General features: G+C 36.6%; 1 protein-coding gene across 3 annotated transcripts in view; it reads right to left on the bottom strand.

Annotated features, from left to right (window-relative positions):
• Positions 1-348: 348 nt before the first annotated feature.
• LOC106084608 (uncharacterized) overlaps positions 349-27,140 on the bottom strand; it is a 92,219-nt gene continuing 65,427 nt past the window's right edge. Inside the window, exons 3-5 of one of the 3 annotated variants that reach the window (XR_001220840.2) lie at positions 2,918-3,190; positions 899-1,761; positions 349-823 (exon numbers count right to left, since the gene is read on the bottom strand). Coding sequence is in view for 1 of the 3 variants with exons in the window: in XM_013248429.2 (XP_013103883.2) it covers positions 1,111-1,761; positions 2,918-3,190 (924 nt within the window). In the remaining 2 variants the exon portion in view is untranslated. Of the gene's footprint in view, positions 1,762-2,917; positions 3,191-27,140 lie in introns of all 3 variants that reach the window. The other 2 variants (XR_001220841.2, XM_013248429.2) reach the window with 2 other exon arrangements.

Genomic DNA, 27,140 nt, shown 5'->3' with positions numbered 1-27,140 from the left:
AAATTTTTTGAAAAAAAAAAATAGATAAATATAAAAAAAATCCACTAACATTTTATAGCTTTTTTAAAGTTGTGGTCTGACCACGTCCGCTTACCATTCTTCAGATTATTACTAATTAATTTTCTTTGGCAGAGAAAAATGAGTAATGAAAAAAAAAATCGTTGTCGGAAGGAACAGAGTGTGTGCGTACTATAACGTATTAATTTAGAATTTTGATTTATTAATTACGATAATAAGTAAATTTAAGTCTAGTTTTTTACGATGCCAAAATGTGTGTTAGTAAGTTATTTGTTATGTATAAATTTGTTTACAATACGATTTGAAGCCAATGTTTTAATTAAAAATCCATTTAATTTCATAAAAAATTGCCTAAAGTTTTTGATGTTTGTGATTTTTATTTCTATTATTTATATAATTATGTTGTTTTTGGTAATTTTGATTATGTTTGCTTACAAAAAAGGTCTTTGAGTAGTGGACGATCTGCATCTGTACAGTGAGAGCATCATTAATCAAATAGAGCTGAAAGATATGATTGTGTAACATTGGAGTTCTCTATTGAGGCGGTTGTGGTGCGCATCGACTTTGCCTGCCGTTCGCATTGCTTTGGCATTCTTGCAATACCCACGTCTGCTGCCTGTGGGCAAGACCTAGTGATTCGTTTGATAAAATTCGGGATTTTTTATTGCTTGGCTGAGAATGTAGCAGTTAATGCAGTTCGAGCGATCGATCATTGGTTTTTCTATTTGTTGTATTGTTTGTTCCTTTTTGTTGTTGTTGTACAAAACAAGCTATAACTATTGCCATTTGAGCTGCGGACTAAGATCTAATTAAACATTTATAGGATATCGCGAAATGATGCCAGAAGGCTCAAAAGCATTCGTTCATCTTACACACTTACGCTACACAAACACACGCGCATCATTCATCCGATTTGAGTCCTTTTACATAAGTAAAAAGTAGTTGTCTTTTATTTCAATACGTCCATAAAAAATTCCTTAGGCAAGTTGCATATTTGAATACTTTGCGTTTGGTTCACTTGACAGTGCTTCTTAGGGGCGGGGAAGAGGGTTTGTGGTTTGGGGCTACAGTTGAGCATGATCTAGGCCTAGCTTACACTCGTGGCGTGTGCCTCGAGCAAGTGGCGGGCGATTTGCATGTACTCTCGGATGATGGTGTGGGTGTGACTCCTGAGAATTTTGATGAGAACAATTGCACTGGTGGCACTGTTAGCCGGTCCACATTCAAGTCTTCTGCAATCAGCATGGCTTTGTCATTAGAAATGCGTGGACTCTGCAATGGGCATGTGCAAATTAAGAGCAAGAATATTATGAGAACCAAGCCACCCGTCATGCCGAACAGCAAAGGTCTTTGGGCGTTCGCGAGCATCGTCCATAGTTCTTGTTCCGATTGCTGCATAGGTTCCACCGAAGAGATATCGCCGTTTTTCCGGATAATATTCCAATTGAGAATAAAACTAGTTTCGTGGTCTTTTCTTTCGCCGGAATGTAGAGCATAATCGTATGGCACCACATTGGAATCGATTGTATTGAGACCATTGGACGAATCATGGGCGGATAACAAGTGGACTGTTTCCATAGTTGTTGTTGCAGACATTACCGGTGAAAGCGGTAGTTTGGTAATGAGAGAACCCAAAAGACTTGGCTTTTGAATGATCTTTGCATCAGCATCTGATTCAACAGCTCGAATAGCATTTGATGTGTCGATAGCCAGTGGTAATGACCGTGACATTAGACCGGATAACTGCAAATAGAAATCATGAATACAATATTATTATGTTGTTGTTGTACACTGAGGAGCCAGCTCTTGGTCATTAACGATTCCATCGGGTCAATCCGGTACGTACAATCGGTTGCCACGAGATTGACAATTTTATTATAAACGGAGAATCTATACAGATAGGAGAACACAACATGTAATTACGGCCCGGTCGAATTTTGCACGAACATACAATTTTTTGTTTTTGATTTAAGGTACAAAGGTATTGAAATTGGTTTATATTCTGAAATTTCAAGTAAATTTCAATTTCTTATGAGACTGTTAGAGCTTTTTAAGAATAGTCTCTGGTATTTTATTATACCCTCCACCACAGGACTAGGGAGTTCCGTTTGTAACTCCTCGAAATATTCATCTAAGACCCCGTAAACTATATATATTCTTGATTGGCATGCCATTTAAAGCCGATCTAGCTATGTCCGTCCGTCCATCTGTTTGTCGAAAGCACGCTAACTTTCGAACTATTAAAGCTAGCCGCTTGAAATTTTGCACAAATACTTCTTATATGTGTAGGTTGGTTGGGATTGTAAACAGGCCGTATCGGACCATGTTTTGATATGGCTGCTATATAAACCGATCAGGGATCTTGACTCTTGAGCCTTCAGAAGGCGCAGTTCTCATCCGATTTGATTGAGGTGTTAGATAATGACTTTCAACAACTGTGCTGAGTATGGTTTAAATCGGTCCATAACCTGATATAGCTGCCATATAAACCGAACTTGAATCTTGACTACTTGAGGCACTTGAGAGCGCAATTTGTATCCGATTTCAACCTACGTGTCAAATATGGTAAGAATTGGTCAAAAGCCTGATACCGCTCCCATATAAACCGATCTCCCAATTTTACTTCTTGAGTCCCAAAAGGGCGCAATTCTTATTCGAATTGACTGAAATTTTACACAATAACTTCTGCTATGGTCTCCAATATTCAATTCGATTATGGTCCTAATCGGGCCATAACTTGATAAAGCTCCAATAGCATAGCAATTTTTTTCTTTTATCGTTTGTTTGCCTAAAAAGAGATACCGGGAAAAGAACTCGACAAATGCTATCCATGATGTAGGGTATATAAGATTCGGCCCGGCCGAACTTAGCACGCGTTTGCTTGTTATATGTTATTTACCTTGTTTTTGCAAGTTACTTGGACCCGGTACTTTGTGTCCGGCCATAAAGACAACTGCACACTGAAGGACTCTGTAAGTAGATTGCCCATTAAACCACCTCCAGACACCTCCCAGGTAACTAGACATTGGTAGGGAACACTCATCTGGTCCCACGCGACATCCACTAAAACCAAAGAATCCTGTTGGATCATAGACACTGTGTGGAGAGACCATGTCTCTCTTATTGATTTGCTGATTTTAGATGGGGATATTCTACTGCACTCATCCCAGCACTGAAAATAGAAAACGAAAAAAAAAAATATTTTTTTTTATTGTTATATTGTATTAATAAGCTAATTATAATGGTCCTAAGCTTGCTCAAAATTGTAGACAGTTGTTATAATGTACATCTATATTGGGTTGCCCAAAAAGTAATTGCGGATTTTTCATATAGTCGGCGTTGACAAATTTTTTCACAGCTTGTGACTCTGTAATTACATTCTTTCTTCTGTCAGTTAGCAGCTGTTACTTTTAGCTTGCTTTAGAAAAAAAGTGTAAAAAAATTATATTTGATTAAAGTTCATTCTAAATTTATTAAAAATGCATTTACTTTCTTTTAAAAAATCAGCAATTTGGTCAACTCAATAGTTTGTGAATTATAAAAATTAATTATGTGAAATATTTAAGTCTATTTATAGAGGTTGATCGTTTCAAGGAAATTAATTAAATCGGTTTTGTTAGATTCAATGTGTAAGAGTTTGTTCCGTCTACCTTCAAATTCGGCAGGCCGAATTTTATACACCCTCCACAATTTTTAAATATGTAGGAGCTACAGAAAAAAATACCACCTTCAAAATTACAGCCAAGTCGGATAGTAATTGTGGGCGTTCCGATGATATTGAGATTGAAAAAGACATTTTATGAAATCGTCACTGTATTTCAAAGAAACTTTCTAGAAGACAAACATTTGGTGTTATTAAACGTTTTCCATAGAACTTTGATTTTATAAACCGATTGTGTATCGATGAAACACAATCACGTTTCTTGCAAATGTGGCGATGTTTGCAGAAAGGTAAAGTTGTAGATAGTTTATTATTAGCTGTCGGCAAGTAGAGGAGAGGATCAACTATAGACCTTACTCTTCTAAAACTAAATTGGAAGATTATTGTTCGAAACCTATCACAGAATTCGCTTAGCACCTAGGACTTTAGAACAACAAAAATTAGAGATTTTGGTCTATATGAGGAGTCGTATCCACATTGTGTTTTAAAAAAGGCGTCAGAAGAAGCAAGGGGAATACAGGAGTTTAAACTTCATTATACCATTAAAAAGGCATGAAGTTCGGCAGGGCCGAACTTTTGATACTCACCACCTCTTGATTTATATAAAAGACATTTTATGAAATCGTCACTGTATTTCAAAGAAACTTTCTGGAAGACAAACATTTGGTGTTATTAAACGTTTTCCATAGAACTTTGATTTTATAAACCGATTGTGTATCGATGAAACACAATCACGTTTCTTGCAAATGTGGCGATGTTTGCAGAAAGGTAAAGTTGTAGATAGTTTATTATTAGCTGTCAGCAAGTAGAGGAGAGGATCAACTATAAACCTTACTCTTCTAAAACTAAATTGGAAGATTATTGTTCGAAACCTATCACAGAATTCGCTTAGCACCTAGGACTTAAGAACAACAAAAATTAGAGATTTTGGTCTATATGAGGAGTCGTATCCACATTGTGTTTTAAAAAAGGCGTCAGAAGAAGCAAGGGGAATACAGGAGTTTAAACTTCATTATACCATTAAAAAGGCATGAAGTTCGGCAGGGCCGAATTTTTGATACTCACCACCTCTGATTTATATAAAGGGTGATTTTTTTGAGGTTAGGATTTTCATGCATTAGTATTTGACAGATCACGTGGGATTTCAGACATGGTGTCAAAGAGAAAGATGCTCAGTATGCTTTGACATTTCATCATGAATAGACTTACTAACGAGCAACGCTTGCAAATCATTGAATTTTATTACCAAAATCAGTGTTCGGTTCGAAATGTGTTCATTCACCGTAACGTTGCGTCCAACAGCATCTTTGAAAAAATACGGTCCAATGATTCCACCAGCGTACAAACCACACCAAACAGTGCATTTTTCGGGATGCATGGGCAGTTCTTGAATGGCTTCTGGTTGCTCTTCACTCCAAATGCGGTAATTTTGCTTATTTACGTAGCCATTCAACCAGAAATGAGCCTCATCGCTGAACGGTGAATGAACACATTTCGAACCGAACACTGATTTTGGTAATAAAATTCAATGATTTGCAAGCGTTGCTCGTTAGTAAGTCTATTCATGATGAAATGTCAAAGCATACTGAGCATCTTTCTCTTTGACACCATGTCTGAAATCCCACGTGATCTGTCAAATACTAATGCATGAAAATCCTAACCTCAAAAAAATCACCCTTTATTAATCACCTTTCTCACAATACGATAATGACAGATATATCCGAAAAAGATCGATCTGACCCATATTAAACACGAATGCCGAAGATACTGTGTAAGAATTTAAAACGGGAGATCGGTATATAGATCAGCTATATCCAAATACAGTCCGATCCTCACCATACTCGAAACAAATGTCGAGGGGCCTAATGCAACTCATTGCGCTTACTTTCAGCAAAATCGCTTATTAAGTTCATCTTTTATGGACCTAGAACCTTGAATCGGGTGATCGGTATATATAGCACCGATCTGGGCCGTATTGAACATAGCTATCGGGGATCATAACACAACTCGCTATACCAAATTTCAGCGAAATCGGACAATAAATTCGCTTGTCATGAGCCAAGAAAAAACCTAAGACCTTAAAACCTAAGGCCAAAAAAAACCTAAGACCTTAAATAGGCAGATCGGTCCATTTAGAGGCATATCAGGATTTTCGATATAGCCCATCTACGAACTTTTAAGGAATCTGTGCAAATTTTCAGCTCCATATCTCTATTTTAAAGACTGTAACGTGATTTGAACAAACAAACGACCCAATGGACATGGCTAGACGGTTTTAGATTTTTACGGCGATGAAGAATATATATACTTTATAGGATTGGAGAGCATTAATAGGTGATGATTAATTAAAAAAATTAAAAAGTATTAATATCACCCGTGTAGAACTGAAATGTTATTTCAGATATGGGCCGGTTTGTACCTCAGTCAGCCACAACTCACTATTCCAAAATACAGATAAATGGGATAAGAATATTCTAATTAAGAACATTTATTTGAACTTTATTCCATTTTAGTTATATATATCGCGCATGCGGTTCTAACTCTATTTTTCTCCTCTCTTTAAACTCTTTTCACGTGTAAATGTTTGGTTTTATTTTATTTTTATCATTTGCTCTTATAAAACTTCATAATCTGCTCTTATAAACATGTTATAATCTATATGTAGGATCTGACCAGTTGGACAGATCCTACCGATGAGTTGGGACACCAGTCAATGCTGCTACAGCAACACATTTTTAGCCTAAATTTAAAAATAAGGATTTTTGGTTTTTCTGTTTGTTATAGAAACGGAGAGAAAGCTGTCGGACAAAATGCGATAGTAACTATGTATTATTTAATAGCAAATTTTAATTACAATAATGAAATGGAGAATGTTGAAAATTTTTCACAAAACCACGCGTACAATTCTGAGGAGCATTTTTCGTCTTCTTTATGTGCTCAATTGATGAATAATATGATTTATTGAAAACTATTTTGTAATACAATTATAATGATTTCATACAAATTTAATTAAATCATAATAAGACATAAAATATATCGTTGTGTTAAGTAAATAAATGAGATTAAAACATGAACTTTCCCTTTATAATTAAAATAAGGGCATGTAGTAGTGAATATCTTTTATTTTAGTTTTATAGCTTAGTGGAATTCACCTGTGTTTTTGAAAATTCCTCTACATTTTAAACAACTCAGTTGAAATTTATATAGGCTCAAGTAATCTGAGCCATCTTGAACTTCTTGAAATGTGAGAAGAGTTTATCCAAAATAAGTAACACTGTAATTGCGGTAATGGGGCAACTGCCAGGTAAATGATGAGTATTTTCCATGTCATTATAGTTACCAATGGTGCATCTATTATCAATATTTCCACAAAAATTACGGTTGTTCAAGAAAAGTAGTGTGCCGAGAGATTGTCGATAAAGTATGGAGTAATTTCATATTGCAATGTAGGGTACATGTCAAGGAAATGAGAGTTTCTGGCACTATCTACACATTTTGCGAGGTGTAAATCCTTTAAAGAATCTAGTACAACATTGTTAAAATGTCAAAAATTGCATCTCCACATATCGAAATCTGAAGAACTTCCAATTTCATTAACCAACGACGTAAATCCTTTAAAGAATCTAGTACAACATTGTTAAAATGTCAATAATAGCATCTCCACATATCGAAATTTAAAGAACTTCCAATTTCATTAACCAACGACGCCGCTTCTGCCAAAAGTCGTGGAAGTCTATTGAAAGGTAGCTTTTCTAATATAATCAAAGTGAAGGTTTAAGGTTTCTAGATAAAGTCGTGCTAGGCCAGTCTATAGATGAAGAATGTGATTAGGTGTGGTTTTGGGCAGATACAACATATTTTTCAGAAAGTTTCTCCACAATAATTCGACCTCCTCGAACTTAAGAAATGCCCAGACCTGTGCAGCATAAAATATTATGGATGCTATATGAAAGATCTTTAATTTATTCGTAAAATTTATTTTCGGGTGGTGAATGTAGCCCAGCCAAGTAAAGTTTATTGCATTATTCGCCAAAGTAAGTTTGCTATCAATTTGTTTTTAAAAAAGAGAGATTGTAAGTCAAAATTACTCCAAGGTATTTATAATCATTCTCCATTTCTATGTTTTGGCCGCCTTAACTCCAAGAGAGATCACTGCCGACACTTGTACAAGATCGGAGTGCAATTAAGGTGAACTATAATGCGGACACCAAGCTGATATTTATTAAGTACATCATTGTAGTCTAACAACTGTTGATGCTGTTGAGAATTAGGCTTGTAAAGAGTTCATAGTGTCGATGAGTGGTAAACCACTATAATTATATACCACATTAATATCACCCTTTTGCTGATTTTTCTTTTTTATTTCAAATTCTGAAATAAAGCCCCTAAAACTAAGTTTGGGACTGAGTTTCATTTCCGAATTTAAGGTTTTATTTCAAAAACGAAAAAACGCCCCAATTATTGTTGTTTTTGTTTCACATATAAAAGTTTAGGGTCTTATTCCATTTTCTGTTTGGGGCTTTATTTCATTGTGTCCTTATTTAATACCGCCAAGTAATCCCCTTCAAAGCACACACAAAAAACAAGGCCCATATATTGTAGTTCCATAACCACAAAAAGTCTACATATAAAGCAACTCCCCGATTTGAGCTTTTAAGGGAATTTAGCATTAATTTTGAATCATTGCGATTAAAATTTGGTACCTAAGGGACATTTACACCTTCCACCATCATGGTCCAGAAGGGTATATACAAAGATTAAGCTACATCAAAGTCAAAGCAACGCATATGCTTTTCTTTATATCGTTTGAATGCTGCGGTACACCATGCACACGAGAAAGAAGAAATATTCTGAAAAATAGTTCTTCTACCAAAATTGCACATTTGAATTTTTTATCCTCAACATGTTAAAATTAACATATTTCCGACTTTCCGACCAATCCGATTAAATTGCGATATATATTTTGTACGAAAAATCAGAGAACAAACAGACAGACGGACAAGGCTAAAACGACGGATTTTAAATAGATAAGTAGCTATCATGTACATATATAAGCCACCCGTATTGCATTTATTGGGCTGTAACATGCGTATACAATGAAATTTGTCATAGAAATTTGGTATCTCTTCCTCAATGTACTGAATGTCGTTGAAAACTTTTGAGATTAAGAGTTAATTGCTATATATTTATTTGCCCTTATAAGAGGGGCATAGTTTGTTTATATATAAATTGAACTAAAACTCGTACACTAAACACCTTGGGCCCGGTCAAGAATAAAAGTAAGAACAGATTGCTCCAAACTCGTGAAAACATATTCCCACATCCCAGCCAGTGCCTTTAAATACTAAATTGGCACACTAATTGAGCAACCGCCACATGCGTTCTCATATGTATAAGTTACTCTCTGCTCGTAATCACATAATTACAACCAGGTGCCAAAGTACCCATTATGCACAAGCATCCTATTAACTGGGCCCTTTTCAATAAACATTTAACGTTAGTTTTTCGTCCAAGCTAAATTACTACTTAGCACGAGACTAAGCTTAACACCAACACTTAGTATCCGAAACGGAATGGGGATCAAAAAAGGAACAACACTTTAACATTAGACAGCAGCAGTAACACCAACAACAACGCTCCCACAGTGATTTTAAAATTATAGCACGTTGAATATTTTGGACGAAGCGGAAACGCCCAAACCCACACAGACAAAGGTGCTCTATAATTTGCAAGTATTGTTGGATAATTATCTGAATAGCCAAGGAGCGCAATAATTAAGGGTATTAAAGGGGAAGCATAAGGATTTGAACTATTTCCAAGAGGAAATAACAAAATGTATTCGTAATGATCATTCGAAAAAATCATAATGACCTAAATGGAGACATGTAAACAAGATAGCGTTTGTTATGAAGTAATTAAAACATGCATATTTCTGAATGCATGTGTCCAATCAATGGAATACTATGTATGTGTTCTTTACTTTGTCACCGGAGAGTGCTTGCTTTTTTTGTTTCTGAGTTTTTTTTGGCATATCATACAATAGAAACTCATGGTTCAACTATGCGTATAAGCGATATTGATATCAAAATGACGTTTATCATACGCAACTTTTCACGTTCACCAAACATACAATTAGTTCAAAGGATTTTTTATACCCACCACCGAAGGATGGGGGTATATTCATTTTGTCATTCCGTTTGCAACACATCGAAATATCCATTTCCGACCCTGTAAAGTATATATTCTTGATCAGCTTAAAAATCTAAGACGATCTAGACATGTCCGTCCCTCTGTCCGTCTGTCTGTTGAAATCACGCTACAGTCTTTAAAAATAGAGATATTGAGCTGAAATTTTGCACAGACTCTTTTTTTTGTCCATAAGCAGGTTAAGTTCGAAGATGGGCTATATCGGACTATATCTTGATATAGCCCCCATGTAGACCGATCCGCCGATTTAGGATCTTAGGCCCATAATAGCCTCATTTATTATCCGATTTTGCTGAAATTTGGGATAGTGAGTTGCGTTAGGCCCTTCGACATCCTTCGTCAATTTGGCCCAGATCGGTCCAAATTTGGATATAGCTGCCATATAGACCGATCCTCAGATTTAGGGTCTTAGGCCCATTAAAGCCCCATTTATTATCCGATTTTGCTGAAATTTGGGACAGTGAATTGTGTTAGACCCTTCGACATCCTTCGTCCAAATTTGGAAATAGCTGCCATATAGACCGATCCTCCGATTTAAGGTCTTAGGCCCATAAAAGCCACATTTATTATTCGATTTTGCTGAAATTTAGGACAGTGAGTTGTGTTGAGCCCTTCGATATCTTTCGCCATTTTGGCCCAGATCGGTCCAGATTTGGATACAGCTGCCATATAGACCGATCCTCAGATTTAGGGTCTTAGGCCCATTAAAGCCGCATTTATTATCTGATTTTGCTGAAATTTGGGTCAGTGAGTTGCCTTAGGCCCTTCGACATCTTTCTTCAATTTGGCACTGATCGGTTCAGATTTGGATATAGCTGCCATATAGACCGATCTCTCGATTTAAGGTTTTGGGCCCATAAAAAGCGCATTTATTGTCCGATGTCGCCGAAATTTGGGACAGTGAGGTGTGTTGGGCTCTTCGATGTTGGTCTTCAATTTGGCTCAGATGGAACCAGATTTGGATATAGCTGCCATATAGACCGATCTCTCGGTTGAACAATGACTTGTACTTATAAGCATTTGGTCTAAATCGTTTGATATGTCTATATAGCTGCTATGGGGCATTTTTTACTGGCCCGGCCGAACTTAACGCCTTTTTACTTGTTTGTTGTTAAAATTATAATTTTTATTTTCTCAATTGCGTTCGAATTTTTGTTGTTAAGAAAAACAATTAAAAGCGTGCTAAGTTCGGCCGGGCCGAATTTTATATACCCTCCTCCATGAATTGCATCTGTCAATTTCTCTGCCCGGAATCTCTTTATGGGACAAAGGATAACGGAAATGAATTGCAATGCAATTACATCGGGTTATTAGCCAATTCGGATAAGAAGTAAAATCGGGAGATCGGTTTATATGGGAGCTGTATCAGGTTATGAAACGATTTAGACCATACACATTACACAGTTCTTGGAAGCCATAATAAAACACATCGTGCGAAATGTCAGATATACCGGACAAGAATTGTGCCTCTAGAGGTCGCAATTCTTGTCAAACCGGAAGATCGTTTATAATGACAGCTATATCAAAACATTGACAGATATAGCACATTAACAATCCCCACGGACCTACACTAATAGGAAGTTTTCGTGCAAAATTTGAAGTGCCTAGCTTTATTCCTTCGAAAGTTAGCGTGCTTTCGACAGACACACAGGCGGAAAGATGGATGAAGCTAAATCGACTTAGAATGTCAAGACGATCAAGAGTGTATGTACTTTGTTGGGTCTCAGATCAATAGAAACGGAATGACGAAATTAGTACACCCCCGTTGAACTGAACGGTGGACATCCATCACCAAGGCTTTCAAGGATTAATATTCCCATGAATATTCCATTAAAGAACAGGGAAAACTTTTCTCATATCAATGAGCGCAGTCGTATTAAAGTATAAGTTCTGTTTTTATTCCGAGTCCGAACGGCGTGCACCAGAGCGACACCACTTGGTAGAGAAGTTTTAACATGACAGGATATCTCACAAAGGTAGCCAGCATTAGTACGAAGGTTGCCTTTTATATTTCGGGATTAGAGAACAAAAAAACAAATATTAATCATCGAAAATAGCTTTATTGTTTTTCAAAATATTCCACATTAAGATCTTTACACTTTTGCATACGTTTGAACCAATTGTCGAAGCGCTTCATCCACTCTGATTGAGGTGTCTCCAAAACATGTATTCAAACGATAACCTCTGGAATAAAAATAAGTCATTCGGTGCCAAGTCAGGACTATACGCCGGATGGTTCATCAAATCGATGTTTTGAGTGCTCAATAATGCAGTTGTTTCGTATTTTTGGAGCATTTCTTGAATGAATTCACCATACAATCGATAAACACTGGTCGTGGATGAAGCTTTATCGCCAAAAATTTAATTAAGTTCATCAATGCACAGTTGTTGAGTTAATCCACGTCGAAATTTGTAAAAACTAATGGCACGAAAATGTTCACAATTTAATTAATTTTTTTTTGGCGAGATGAAGCTCTTAAGTTACTGTAAACAACATAAATAGCGCTCGTATGTCTAAACGTTCTGATTACATATTATAACCCCAAAAATGTCAAGCTTTACGATAGAGCATTAAGTTGGCAGATTGCAACACAAGGGTTGTCCAATTCCGAAATATAAAATGAAACCAGTTCATCAGTTCACCTATATATAATACGCATGAAATAATTCATTTCTTTGTATTCTCTTATTAAATCTTTTTTTTTGATATATTTCGAATATACACTTTGCTAAAATGTATTTCATATGTATTACACATACATCTGTAAATAAGTTGCAAAGGATTGAGCCCATATTTTCATATTTGCACAGAAGTCCGCCATATCCATATTATTTTGTAGACTATGAAAAACGAAATTAAAGTGCTAAGTATATCAACATAGTTTTATTATCAGTTAAATACAGTTTATGGGCCAGTGGCGTCATTGGACCGTACTTCTTCCGTGATGATTAAGAGAGACACGTTACTCTGAATGGGAATCGCTACTGTTAAATGATAACTGAATATTTTTGATCCCAATTAGATGGTATGGACTTGAAGGATATATGGTTCCAACAGGACGGCGCCACACAGAGAATGTCACAATCAATTTATTAGAAACCATGTTGAATCATTTAAGTGTGGGACAGTTGGAATCAAAATAGCAAAGTCTTCATAATGTTCTTGGTTCGCACACAGAAAAAACTACTCTAAAAAAAAACCAACTTCCAAATTTGTGAAATATTTGAAATCTTTTTAATTGAGCAACTAATAGAACTTATTACATTATTTCATCATAACGAAAATGATGTCGCATCCTCTAGCCATGCGTGGAAAACTACTACATATGAGACCATGAGTTTAAAAACTCCACGGTGGCGGCGGTAAAATTCATACAATTGTTGTTGTTATACGTTGACTTGCAAAGAGTGCCTTTCAACAACAAATTTGTACTTTTGGTCGTTGAGATTCAAAATAGATTGTTGCAGGAAAATTCACAAATTTTGTCGTCCTTTTTTTCGACAAAAGTTGTTGTTTTTTGAAACTATTTTTACTAATGTATATGCAAGGCAAACACACCACAAGGGATTTACTCTCCGAACTTCTTTGGAAAAACGTATAGTTATTCCAGCTATGCTTCCTTAGTCAATCGAAGTATTACTGTGACCTTTTAACCTAATAAAATAAATAGGTCGTCAAAGAACAACGAAAAAAGAATGCAAGTCAAGTCACGTTGTGCGAATGAGGAACATAATTGGGGTTTCGACCTATGTACCAAACCACAATGCCAACTGCATATACCAGTCGCAAGACACTACAATGAGCATGCTAGGGAACAACAGCTCTGCCTCTCAATACGTTTATCGCACTCACAGCAAGGGGCAACGACCTATGGAATCATGCAACTGCTAAGTGCATTTTGATGTCATTGTACTCTGTAAGCTAAAAATCGTTATAAATCTGGAATTTGAGAGCGTTTATGAGCGTGCATGTGTCACTATGTGAGCCTGTTCAACAGCCAACGGTTCTTCCCAACTTGCCTTTATTTCGTTGCCGTTCATGGTATAGGCATTCGCCCTGCACACACCAAGGTCTTCCCCTCAGCCCACAAGGATCATAACTGCCATACAACACAGATGTGTGAGTATGCCGTGGGATATGACACAGAAAACCATTTCATGCTAAAATTATTAGCAATAAACAACAGGAGCGACAACAACACTTGCATAATAAATAAAAATGTTATAAAACCGGAAGTAAACCCCAACAGCATTGAGTGCAGTGTTTACGTTTGCCCACAATAAAGGCAGCAGGGGAAGTTCATGCAATTTGAAAAGGGCCCGCCATTAGCATAGGCATTAATTCCGCTTCAAGTACATACGAAAAACTGAATTTGGAGAATAGAAAATTGCAAAAATAATTTTCAAATATTACATCGGTCAAAGTGATATGAGTTTCCCTGACTTTTTGTTGATTCTATCTCAAATTGGCGCGTTATTTCCAAATCCGCTAAAAGATTTTTTCCAACAGCTATTCTTTTCGTGTTTTTTTGCCCCATTGAAAACATTAAAATGTTGTTTCTCTTGATATGAATTCGTTAAGAAGATGTTGCTTGATTGGTGCACCTAGTTCTTGCTATATATGTGGTGACTGTGTGTTTAACAAATTTTGAGCAGTATAACAACTTTGAGAATTTATTCCAACACAAGCCATGGGCTTCTTATCTTGTGTGCCGAAAATGCGTGATATGTTAATGGTTGTGGTTCGGTGAAAAGAGAGTTACTAAAAGTTCGTAAGACCCATGATTTAGAACATTAATGATCTAGGTGGCGTATCACGTATAGATTATTTGGGCATAATAACCGAGAAGTAATCATGCGAACCCATGTCAAATATATTTATTACAGGCGCTATCAGACGACATGTATGTGTCACATGACAGGGCAAATTTAACATGCCTAAAACTTATGGCTTATGGCAAATTCATGCGGACTAGAGCGTGCTCTATTCGTATATGACATGCGTAAGAAAAGCCCAATGGATACAAAAAGTGATATGTACTATGACAAATATGTACATATCGTCTAATAAGACCTTAAAAAATAATTGTTGTAAATGGTTGATGCTGTGCATCACGCCTTCCCCAAAACACCCCTCAAAGGGTAAACATTTTTCGACCATGCCAATATGGCAATGTGGCTCAAATGAATGGTATTTGAGATTAGAAAACGAATTTGATAACCTATTTTGAGGCCATGTGTTTGGGGGACGCCTCATCGTGTAAACTCTCCTAAACCAATGGCAATATGGGATTTAAATAAATGGTATTTGAAAGAAGAGCACGATGCTGCTATTTTTTCAGGGCCAATATCGGGCTGAAATAAAGTATTTTAAGAATAGAGTACACCTTACATCCAAACTTAAATTCGTAGACTAATAAAGATCATACGGGATTCAGATAAAGCCACTTATATTGTTAAACTGTTAGTCAAGCGATACATTATTTTCGTAGCATAGTATTTCACTAAAATCTCTTTAATTGTCGAAAATAAATTTTCCAAGGAAAATTTTGTTACATATAAAGTAAAAGAAGGGGCAGCGGAGCGGGCACGGGTCAGCTAGTTATTCATATATGCTAATTTTCAAATCTATCCTTCAATCGTTTTTATTGAGGCAATATTGCATAAAAGTTAAGGTATACAATTTTTTATGGTCAATCGGCAGTTCCTGGTCAATAACATTAAATGTTCGGTTAAAGCGTTCCCTCTTCACTTGCTTCCAATAAGAGTTCCACAGTAGCTGACTGTATAACCGGTAGGAGAGTTTTAGGGGGTGGGACTGCCCCATGTTAACTTAAACGGAAATAAGCACGCCATTTTGGGACGGAGGGGTAAGGTGCACCCCCTTCAGATATTAAAAAGTATATATAGCCTATTATTCGTTCCAGACAAACCTTAGATATGTGGTAATTTCAAAGAAATCGATTCAGAGGCTTATGAGTCACACACACATACATTTATAAGACAAGCTAAACTCTACCTGCTTTGTTTTCTAAGATTATCGTAAACTAATCCGGTGCACATTTTGTTAATGTTGCCAAGTGTGGTCTAAATCAGTTCATAACCTGAAATAGCCGCCATATAAACCGATCTCCCGATTAGACTTCTTGAGCTTCTGGAGAACGCAATTCTTATCCGATTTGGTTGAAACATATTGGACATATTGGTTTGGTATGATTTCCAACAACTGTGCCAAGTATGGTCTAAATCAGCTCATAATCTGATATAGCCGCGATATATATCGATCTCCAGGTTAGATTTCTTGCGCTTCTAGAGGGCGCAGTTGTTATCCACACTATTTATAGGCCGATCCTAATCTTTCAAAGCCTTCAAAATTTGGTTGCTTTTGCGAATATCTTTCTATAGTGATTCTGCCTACATTCTGCTTAAATGATGTTGCTAGTTTCATCTTCGAACTTAATTAAAGTCGATCGAAAATCCGTTTTTGACGGAAAAGATGTCCGGTGAAATATTGCATTATAAAAAATGTATTTCCCTAGCCGAACGTAGAATAGATGTCCAAGTGCCTCGATATTCCACGCTTGTTCTCCAATCTCTGACATCTGGTTGCTCCATCGGAGTTTTGGTCTTGCTGCTTGGTTTTGTTTCAAAACTGGTGTCACTTGTTGTGTATAGCTCGGCATCGCCGTAACCGAACTGCGGTGCAGAGGCAGATAAAGTTGCTGATAAAAAAGTTGAGTTGACGATCTCAAAGTTGTAGTTCTCAACATTTTCCTTTATCTGCTCGGATGTATAAGACGTTTCGGGTGTTGATATCATCCATTTTGTCTTACCTCTTTCGATACTTGCAAAAGCTTCTTAAATACAACTTATTCTTCCGAATTTCAACGAAATCAAAGAAAAAATGCGAAGATAATGTCTCCAAAACCCTGAATCGGTCTACATGTAAATGTAAATTTTTTTTTGCCTAATTATGTGAAGATATATACCATATAAAAAGGAACAAAAACTCTATAATTGATGAAAAATAATGTGTATTCCGCTTAGTAACCTTAAAACTGATTTTTCCACAAATGCTGACTTTGATAACTCATAACTAAACACTTACAAGGCGTTGCACCCTTTTCAAAAATTCATTTCATAGGGTGAGCAGTTATGTATCATATTCATTTATTAGATTATCTTATCCGGTTCAGAAGATATAATTTTTAAAACGAAAGAACTCACGCGCCACTTTGCGTCTTTATGGATTTTTTGTTCTGTAGGAAGTTTCGACAATATTTGTTACCTTATGGGACTTTTTCGGAATCGGCCGTTTGAGCTGGGCGTTCATCGGTTAGTCAGGCTGACTTCCAAAATGTATCAATGTTGAGTTTGTATACAATGCTACGGCGGTGTTTAAATTTCGTAAACACGCAAGGTACTCAAACAAAGCCACTATGGACTTTGTTTATATGCACGATATAAAGCATACGGAAGATAATATATACATAGTTTATTCAGTATTGTTCGAATACCACGCAGTTAACATTTTGGAAGTCAGCCTCATTCACAAGGTATATAGAATCAAATCTTACGGAATGTAGGACCAAATCTAAGGAATCATAAAGAAAATGTTACTGTAGTCTGTTGTTCCTTTATTGATAAAAACGGCGATGGGTATTTTCCCTTACTGCCAACCTTATTGTTTCGTTGGAACCTTGAGGTATGAAGAAGAATAAAAAAAGTTGTTAAAAATTGACCTCAGTCGCTTTAATGACACTTGTTGCATTCGCACTATTCAATACTAATCTTTGCAATTTCCATTAGCAATGTCTCTCCGTTATGTCTCTTAGCACCGATGTGGCGCTTTGTCTAACGCTTCAAATGCCACAATTTAAGCGGGCTAAATCTTCCGCCTTAAGTTAATATTACATTGTCTTTGCTATTTCCGGTTACAATATTTTCGGGAGACTCGGCGAAAAGAAAAAGGAGCTATGAAGAATAACAACACATTGTTCAGACGAATAGATATTTCCTTTTTCTTTTTGCAGTGGAACAAAGGCCGGCGGACTAACACCCCACCCAGTCCTCCGCACAGGGAGAGGTTTCTCAATTCGTCCTTGCTTGGCTTTTTGTATTTGGCACCCACAACCAACGATTTATCAAGGCACATGGCAGCCAGTTGTACGTACTGGACTGACCCGATGGAGTCTTTCATCGGCAGCGCTGCCGCCTCAGTGTACAACACACTGCAGCAACAACAGCTACATCAAGGCATAGAAAAACCAAGGAAGGAAGGCATGAATAAAGCATCCAAAGAACACTGCAAGGAATTCGCAAAACAAACTTATCTTTCCTTACATCTGTCGCCATACGGACATACGCCCTGATGCCGGCATGTCGGGATGCTGGAGTTAAAAGGGAAAGCATCGCTGGCTTTCACATTGAAATAAGAGAAAGGAAAAAACGCCATGTAAAAAATGGGGAAAAGTTATAATTTGGCTTTGGGAATTGTTGTAATTTAATTTTGCCTTTTTCTTGTGTCCTTTGGCATAGTTGCGGCGAGGCGGAGGGTGCAGCATGGATGTGGTTTCATATACTTTGGCCTGACTTTTTCGATTGTACTCCGAATGAGGCAAGCAAAGGCTTCACTCGAGAGCACTGCATCCGTTCATCTTTTAGTCGGAGTGCCAAGCGGCTCTGGAGCAAAATCTGATGGCTGATGGGAGAATGAGAATTTCATTTTAATTAGAAATGTTTCTTTGCTCATCGTATGTTTGCACATTTTGGTTTTGTAAGCCTCTATCCTAGTCGCAATGCGAGAATCTGCTTGGAACATTTTGACTTGAATCAACCAGGAAGAACCAAAGTCTGTTTGAAGCGGCTCGCCACCATCCTTGGTACTTGGTGCTCTCAAACTCAAGTTACCACCGTCATGATGTCGTATTGAATATTTATGAATTCCCACTTAATGACATTCATTGTTTGCAGGGTGCCTTTTGTTTCCATTTCTATCTATGCACGTGATTCGGGCTTCGAATAGTACACGAGCACAACATCTCGAATGCAAAGGACGTAGAGAAATTTAAGAAACGAATCCAATCCAAAACATTTTAACCCAACACTCACTGTATTCCGCAAAATTTTGCAATTTCAGCAGTATATGCTTTGTTTTCACAAGCGATTGTTTTACCCACCACCATAGGACAGGGGTTATATTCATTTTTTCATTTAGGTTGAGTTTTTGATGGGCCAAACCGATTTGCCGATTTGGGTCTTAAGCCCATAAAAGTCGCATTTAGTTAAGGCAATATTTAAATATAGCTGCCTTATAGACCAATCTCCAGATTTAGGGTCTTCAGCCCAAAGCAAGCACATTTAAGCCCGTCGACATTCAAACCGAGAATGGTCCAGATTGGATCATATTTTAATATAGTTGCCATATAGACCGATCTGCCTATTTGGGGTCTTACGTTCATAACTGGCTCATTTATTTGGATCATTGAGTTGCACTAGGTCACCAGATTTCAAAATGCGAGTGTGATCCACGTCAGACCATATTTAGATATATTTAAAGCTGTATTTATTTCTTGATTTCGCAGAAATTTAGAACAGTGAGGTGGACTAGGCACCCCAATGTTCGAACCGAATATGGTCGAGTTCGGAGCATATTTTGATAAGACTGTCATGTAGATCGATCTGCCGTTTGAAGGTCTTGTATCCACAAAATCTACATTCATTACTCGATTTCGCTGAAACCTAGAACAATGAGTTGGAATAAGCCTCCCGTTGTCCTAACCGGAGATGGTCGAGATGGGACCATATTTCGATATAGCTCCCATATAGACAGAACTACCGATTTAATGTCTTAAGGCAGATGGGTGCATATTTAGTTATAACTAACATCCGACTATATCGACCATTTTAGATCCTACACTACAGTTTAAGTTTTTTTCGATCTGTATGTACAACTGTGTTGTGTACTGAGAGACCTTTTGAGTTTAATTTTGCAAAGATCGGTTTATAAATGCAAATTAGTACCAGCTGTATGTACATATGGAGCCAATTTGATTGAGTTTTACTTGTGCAGTGGAAGTTTTAGGAAATAGGACAACTTCACATCAACATTTAACTCGACATGCGGCTGTAAAATTGAAAATCGGCTGGTACACTTACATATGACAATTGTAAGGGAAGAAATTTGCAGATAAAGATGCAAAAAAATAACGCTCTATAGCTACTATTAAGATGTATCCCAAACCACGGTATAAGTGATACTTCGAGACATATAACACATCATTATAATCAGACCTATTGAAAATCTGGTTAATAGTCTGACTGGTACCGCAGGATATACTCCAGTACCTCTTATACAAGAGAACATCTGAAGGAACATGGGGTTAAGAGAATGAATTATATTAAGTTTATCCACCTCCATTTAGGTCACACCAGATAAGTCGTTAGTCCTATGTCGAAACTGGAAAAGATATATATATATATATTTGTAACAGCACATTTGCCCATGAACATTCTATTACGCTCAATGATAACTGATTTCAACATCCAAAATGCACCCTTTTATCATTTATAATATTTTTGCCTCAAACTTAATTCAATCAAACAACCTTAAAAAATCATGATTCATGAAACTGAAAATATGTATTTAAGTGTAAATATAACAACAATGTGTATAAAATAGGAGGGCGCCGTAGCGCAGAGGTTAGAATGTCCGACTATGATGCTGAAAGCCCGTATTCGAATCCTGGCGAGTCAAAAAAAATTTTTTTTTTTCATTTAAAAACTACTCTCCAAAGAGGTGCCACACTGCGGTAGGCGGTTCGGACTCGGCTATAAAAAAGGAGGAATCGGACTGCACTCATTCATATGTGAGAAGTTTGCCCATGTTCCTTTGTGTATAAAATAGCACAATTTTTACCCCTTATAGCTCTGATAATAAAGCAACAACAAATGAACAACATAAATCAGAATCTTCACCGATAGTCATAGTTGTAGTCATTTAATATATCTTTGTGAACTGGCAAATATTACATGTATTTGGAAGCTTTAGTTCAATCTAAATTGATTTTGACCAAATTCAGTCGACATAGTGATGTTTTGAAATCGGTTGATAAGTGCGCCATGCGAATAAGTGAAAATCGGGCGAAATAAATCAAATCAAGCACCAAATACGACCTCAAAGTTTCAGGCAAATCGAGTAATAATTGTGTGCTCCAGAGGTTCAGAAACTCAAATTGGGTGGCTATATTAGGTTATTGGTTGATTTAGACCACAGTTATTTCAAATCATTCCAAATGGATATGTGCAAAATTTCAGCCAAATCAGATAAGAATTGCGCCATCTGGAAGCTCCAGATCTCAAGACTCAATCGGTTTACATGGCAGCTATATCAAAACATGGACTAAAAGTATTTGTGCAAAATGTCAAGCGCCTAGCTTTACTCCTTCGGAAGTCAGTTTGAAATTTTGCACAAATATTTCTTATTAGTGTAGGCCAGTTGGGATTGTAAATGTGCCAGATCGGTCCATGTTTTGATATAGCTGCCATATAAACCGATCTCGGTTGTTAACTTTTTGAGCTTATGTTGTTGTTTTGGTATGACTTTCAACAACTATGCGAAATATAGTCTAAATCAATGCATGACCTGATAAAGCCACCATATAAACCGATCTCCTGATTACACTTCTTGAGATTCTGGTTGAAATTTTGCATATGTCATTTTAGTATGACTTCCAAAAACTGTACCAATTATGGTCTAAATCGATTCATAAGCTGATATTGCTGACATATAAACCTGTCTCCCATTTTGACTTTCTAAAACTCTGGAGGGCGCAATTATTGCTTGATTTGCCTGAAATTTTGGAGGTTGTGTTTTTCTATGACTTGTAACAGCCATGAAAAGTACTGTCCATATCGGTCAATAACTTAATATAGCTTATATATATATTTGAAAAAGTCATTCAAAGAACTTGACAAATGCGATCCATGGTGGAGTGTATGCAAGATTCGGCACGGACGAACTTAGCACGCTTTTACTTGTTTTTCATAATTTACGCCGTCAAGATCTAAATTCCTTCTTAAATCTTGAGTGGGTCGATTAACGAACTACAACTAAACTCGAAATGTTGGCATGTATCATGTGTAAATATATATGTATGTATATGACTGTATGTGTGTATTTGCATATGGAAAGGCAAATGTTCTAGTATATGTTACACAACATTCGGTGTGTGTGAATATGGATGTATAATGGTTTGGTGCAACCGAAATACATTTGCCTCAAACTCGCATCTGATTAAACCATAATTCCATTTTTTGTTTACCATTTCATTTCCACACTAGCAAGGATGTGAGAGCTCTGTGCCCTAGCATCCGACATTTTACAACCTACCGTTCGTTATCGACTTACAAACTTTCCCTTTAGAAGTGGCGCACTGGCTGTACTCCCTGTATTCCCTGAAGACTACACAAAAGTTAATTTACCTTCAGCCAACGTGGCAGCCTTCCAGCCAGGAGTACGGAGATACACACATACCAACACTTTTCTTAGATCCTAGTCCTTTCACATTGTCTAACCACCACTCGCTCTTCCCTTAGTGGCGAAATCATTTGGTCGGTGTCGACCGCTTGATTGCGGGACGAGGAGAGAAACGGTTGGCTGAAGGATGGTTATTGTGTTTACAATCGTTGTATTGGTTTTCGCTGCTGTCGAGTTTTTAGATAAACGCGAAGTGAAAAGCTTTTATTGTCGAGTCCTTGTACGAACAGCCTATGTGTGTAAGATTATGTTGTCCGTGCCTATTTGATGTTACGAGTATGCCGGTATGCTTGTGTTTGTTTATTTGTCTTTATATATTGCTATGAACAATGTGAACAATAAACATATAGACACACACACATACATATACATATAACGTAGCAAATTCGTCGTTTTGTGTGTATAACAACGTCTGTCTTTGTAAAAGAGAATCTCATCTGCCGGCAGCATGGATACGGCGAGTACGTAAATCCCAGCAAAACTTTGTGCACCACAAAATTTTCACAAATGTTAAACCATTTTGATTCGTGATTACCTAAAATGAAACAGCAATCTGGCGGCAAAAATACGCTTTGATCTTTAAGCATAATGCTATTAATAATGCTTTGTATCGTAGGTATGTATGTTTTTCGACATGTTTTTCAGCAGGTCTGTGTCCTTACCCTCAAAACCTTCCAAAATATTGAAATGTTGATATACTTGATAGCTTAGAAGTATCTGGGATCAGAATGCAATGACCGGCCTGACCGAACTGAGTGAGATTTGTCTTTCATAAATTTTGTATGTTCTAGTTTTATACCCAGCACCGAAGGATGGAGGTGTATTCATTTTGTCATTCTGTTTGTAACATATCGAGATTCGTATCGAATATGGTCTATATCAGCCAAAATCTAGATATTATAATTATTAATGGCGCACGATTCGAATTTATTCTTTGCAAATATCATATCTAAAATGATTTGAACGGCAAATGATAGATAAGTGTTCAGCCAGTTTGAAATGAAATGAATGTTGGAGAAGGATGCTACGACTTGTGGGTGCATAGTTATGGCTCTTCAAATTCAATATTTGTGGAACAAATGGTAACTAAGCGGAGTATTTTTTTTTAATTTGTGATATTTTTTTTCCTTATTTAGTTCCTTATTTAGTTTAGTTTAGGAATTTAGTTTAGTTTATTTAATTCCTTATTAAGTTTTCCAGATATTACACTTGAAATCGCACCACATTACTTATACTTTTAATTTTTTGAAAATCTAAAATATGTCAAATTTTAACAGTCATATCTACTACACTAAAGATCTAACATTTCTATGGGTAACATTTTTTAAATCGTTAGAAACTTTTACATATGACAAGTTCTTTAAAAATTTCGTAGGCGCTCTGTTGGGGCCACTGTGTGGCAGTGACACGTGGTCATAAAGTTTGTACTGTTTTCCAAAATTTTATCGACATATTGAAAAAAACTTGTTGAAGTTTTGCCTGCAAAAAATATAACTAGAAAAAATTCCATTAAAATTTTGTATTTACAAAATAATAATGAATGAATTTGATCATTACATAGAAAAATTTTCTTTTTTCGGAATTATCTCCAGATGAGAGCAATCAGTTTTAAAGGAGTTAAGGCAAAATGCATTAAGCACAAACATATTATTGAAATTTTTGGCTTTAAAAAATAATTTCGAGGACAAAAGTTTGTCTTCAAGGAATTTTTCACTGAAATTAAGTCTTTTGACTTTTCTTTGGATATTTTATAAAAATTTTGTTTTTAGAAAAAATAATGTAAAAATAATAAAGGGTGATTTTTTTGAGGTTAGGATTTTCATGCATTAGTATTTGACAGATCACGTGGGATTTCAGACATGGTGTCAAAGAGAAAGATGCTCAGTATGCTTTGACATTTCATCATGAATAGACTTACTAACGAGCAACGCTTGCAAATCATTGAATTTTATTACCAAAATCAGTGTTCGGTTCGAAATGTGTTCATTCACCGTTCAGCGATGAGGCTCATTTCTGGTTGAATGGCTACGTAAATAAGCAAAATTGCCGCATTTGGAGTGAAGAGCAACCAGAAGCCGTTCAAGAACTGCCCATGCATCCCGAAAAATGCACTGTTTGGTGTGGTTTGTACGCTGGTGGAATCATTGGACCGTATTTTTTCAAAGATGCTGTTGGACGCAACGTTACGGTGAATGAACACATTTCGAACCGAACACTGATTTTGGTAATAAAATTCAATGATTTGCAAGCGTTGCTCGTTAGTAAGTCTATTCATGATGAAATGTCAAAGCATACTGAGCATCTTTCTCTTTGACACCATGTCTGAAATCCCACGTGATCTGTCAAATACTAATGCATGAAAATCCTAACCTCAAAAAAATCACCCTATAAAATGTTGTCTTTAACAATATAATTTCATGGGAGTCCGAACCTGGCGGAAGTTTTCTTTCATCCATGAAGGGCTTATTAATTATCCGATTTCGTTGAACTTTGGAGCGTGAGCTGCGACGTGCGTGCTTGATGATGACTTGACTTTTTCGCATTCACTAAAATATGAACATAATATAACACAAACTTTTCATGTCACAATTTTTCCAAATTTTTAAATCAAAAGCAAACATAACAATTAAAAGCGTGCTAAGTTCGGCCGGGCCGAATCTTATATACCCTCCACCATGGATCGCATTTGTCGAGTTCTTTTCCCGAGATCTCTTCTTAGGCAAAAAAAAGGATATAAGAAAAGATTTGCTCTGCTATTAGAGCGATATCAAGATATGGTCCGGTTTGAACCACAATTAAATTATATATACGCGCCCTTTGGGGACCAAGAAGTAAAATAGAGAGATCGATTTATATGGGAGCTGTATCGGGCTATAGACCGATTCAGACCATAATAAACACAAAATTTCAGGCAAATCGAATAATAATTGCGACCTCTAGAGGCTCAAGAAGTCAAGATCCAAGATCGGTTTATATGACAGCTATATCAGGTAATGAACCGATTTGAACCTTATTTGACACAGTTGTTGAAAGTACGTTTTGCTAAAATACGTTTTGCAAATTTCAGCCAAATCGGATAGGAATTGTGACCTCTAGAAGCTCAAGAAGTCAAGACTTAAGATCGGTTTATATGGCAGCTATATCAAAACATGGACCGATATAAGACATTTACAATACCAACCGACCTACACTAATAAGAAGTATTTGTGCAAAATTTCAAGCGGCTAGCTTTGCTCCTTCGGAAGTTAGCGTGGTTTCGACAGACAGACGGACGGACGGACGGACATGGCTAGATCGACATAAAATGTCACGACGATCAAGAATATATATATACTTTATGGGGTCTCAGATGGATATTACGATTAGTTACAAATAGAATGACGAAATTAGTATACCCCCATCTTATGGTGGAGGGTATAAAAATAATTGATCTCATTTCATAAATTTTTTAAGTATTTATAAATTAAATGATTAGTTTTTGGGCTGAATTAAAATTAGTTAAAACTTAGTATATGGAAGCTTTTAGGGGTCCCACATAGAGTAGTTTTCTCGCCAAATCCCGTTTTCTGGGTGGAATTCGCCCTTATTGCCAAATTGGGATGGTCACGGTATTTATACTCCACTTTGGTGATAAATTTTCATATAAAAATATTAGCCAAACAATTGTTAAAAAAAAACAAAAAGTCTTGTTGGCAAAGAAAAATCCTGGTAGAAATCGTCGCTTCTAAGAAAGATTTTTAAAATCGTACAAATAATATACACATAAAATACTTAAAAGTATTGTTACTTGGTGCCTATTTTAAAATGACAATCTCTTAGACAGCTCACAAAAAAATACAGCCATCATATAAAACATGTGGAAATTCATATAAAGGGTGATTTTTTTGAGGTTAGGATTTTCATGCATTAGTATTTGACAGATCACGTGGGATTTCAGACATGGTGTCAAAGAGAAAGATGCTCAGTATGCTTTGACATTTCATCATGAATAGACTTACTAACGAGCAACGCTTGCAAATCATTGAATTTTATTACCAAAATCAGTGTTCGGTTCGAAATGTGTTCATTCACCGTAACGTTGCGTCCAACAGCATCTTTGAAAAAATACGGTCCAATGATTCCACCAGCGTACAAACCACACCAAACAGTGCATTTTTCGGGATGCATGGGCAGTTCTTGAACGGCTTCTGGTTGCTCTTCACTCCAAATGCGGCAATTTTGCTTATTTACGTAGCCATTCAACCAGAAATGAGCCTCATCGCTGAACGGTGAATGAACACATTTCGAACCGAACACTGATTTTGGTAATAAAATTCAATGATTTGCAAGCGTTGCTCGTTAGTAAGTCTATTCATGATGAAATATCAAAGCATACTGAGCATCTTTCTCTTTGACACCATGTCTGAAATCCCACGTGATCTGTCAAATACTAATGCATGAAAATCCTAACCTCAAAAAAATCACACTGGAAGAACACTTGATTCATTTAGCTGCCATAGTTGGCCTTGCTACCAGCCTAATTATTGAACAATTTGGTCGGTACCTTGATTATATAAAAACGGACATACAGGCAAACGCTGACATGGCTAAGTCTAAACGGGAAGTGTTCTATTGAAGGAATACCAATAACAAAATGTATTGCTCTGTTGGAATACTTTTATGTACATAATACTAACAGTAGTGGAATTCGTTAGCGTAGCCAGCCCATCTGTCTGG

Source organism: Stomoxys calcitrans, chromosome 4 (genome assembly GCF_963082655.1).
Source record: "Stomoxys calcitrans chromosome 4, idStoCalc2.1, whole genome shotgun sequence".
Lineage (NCBI taxonomy): Eukaryota > Metazoa > Arthropoda > Insecta > Diptera > Muscidae > Stomoxys > Stomoxys calcitrans.
This window is presented reverse-complemented; position numbering and strand designations above follow the sequence as displayed.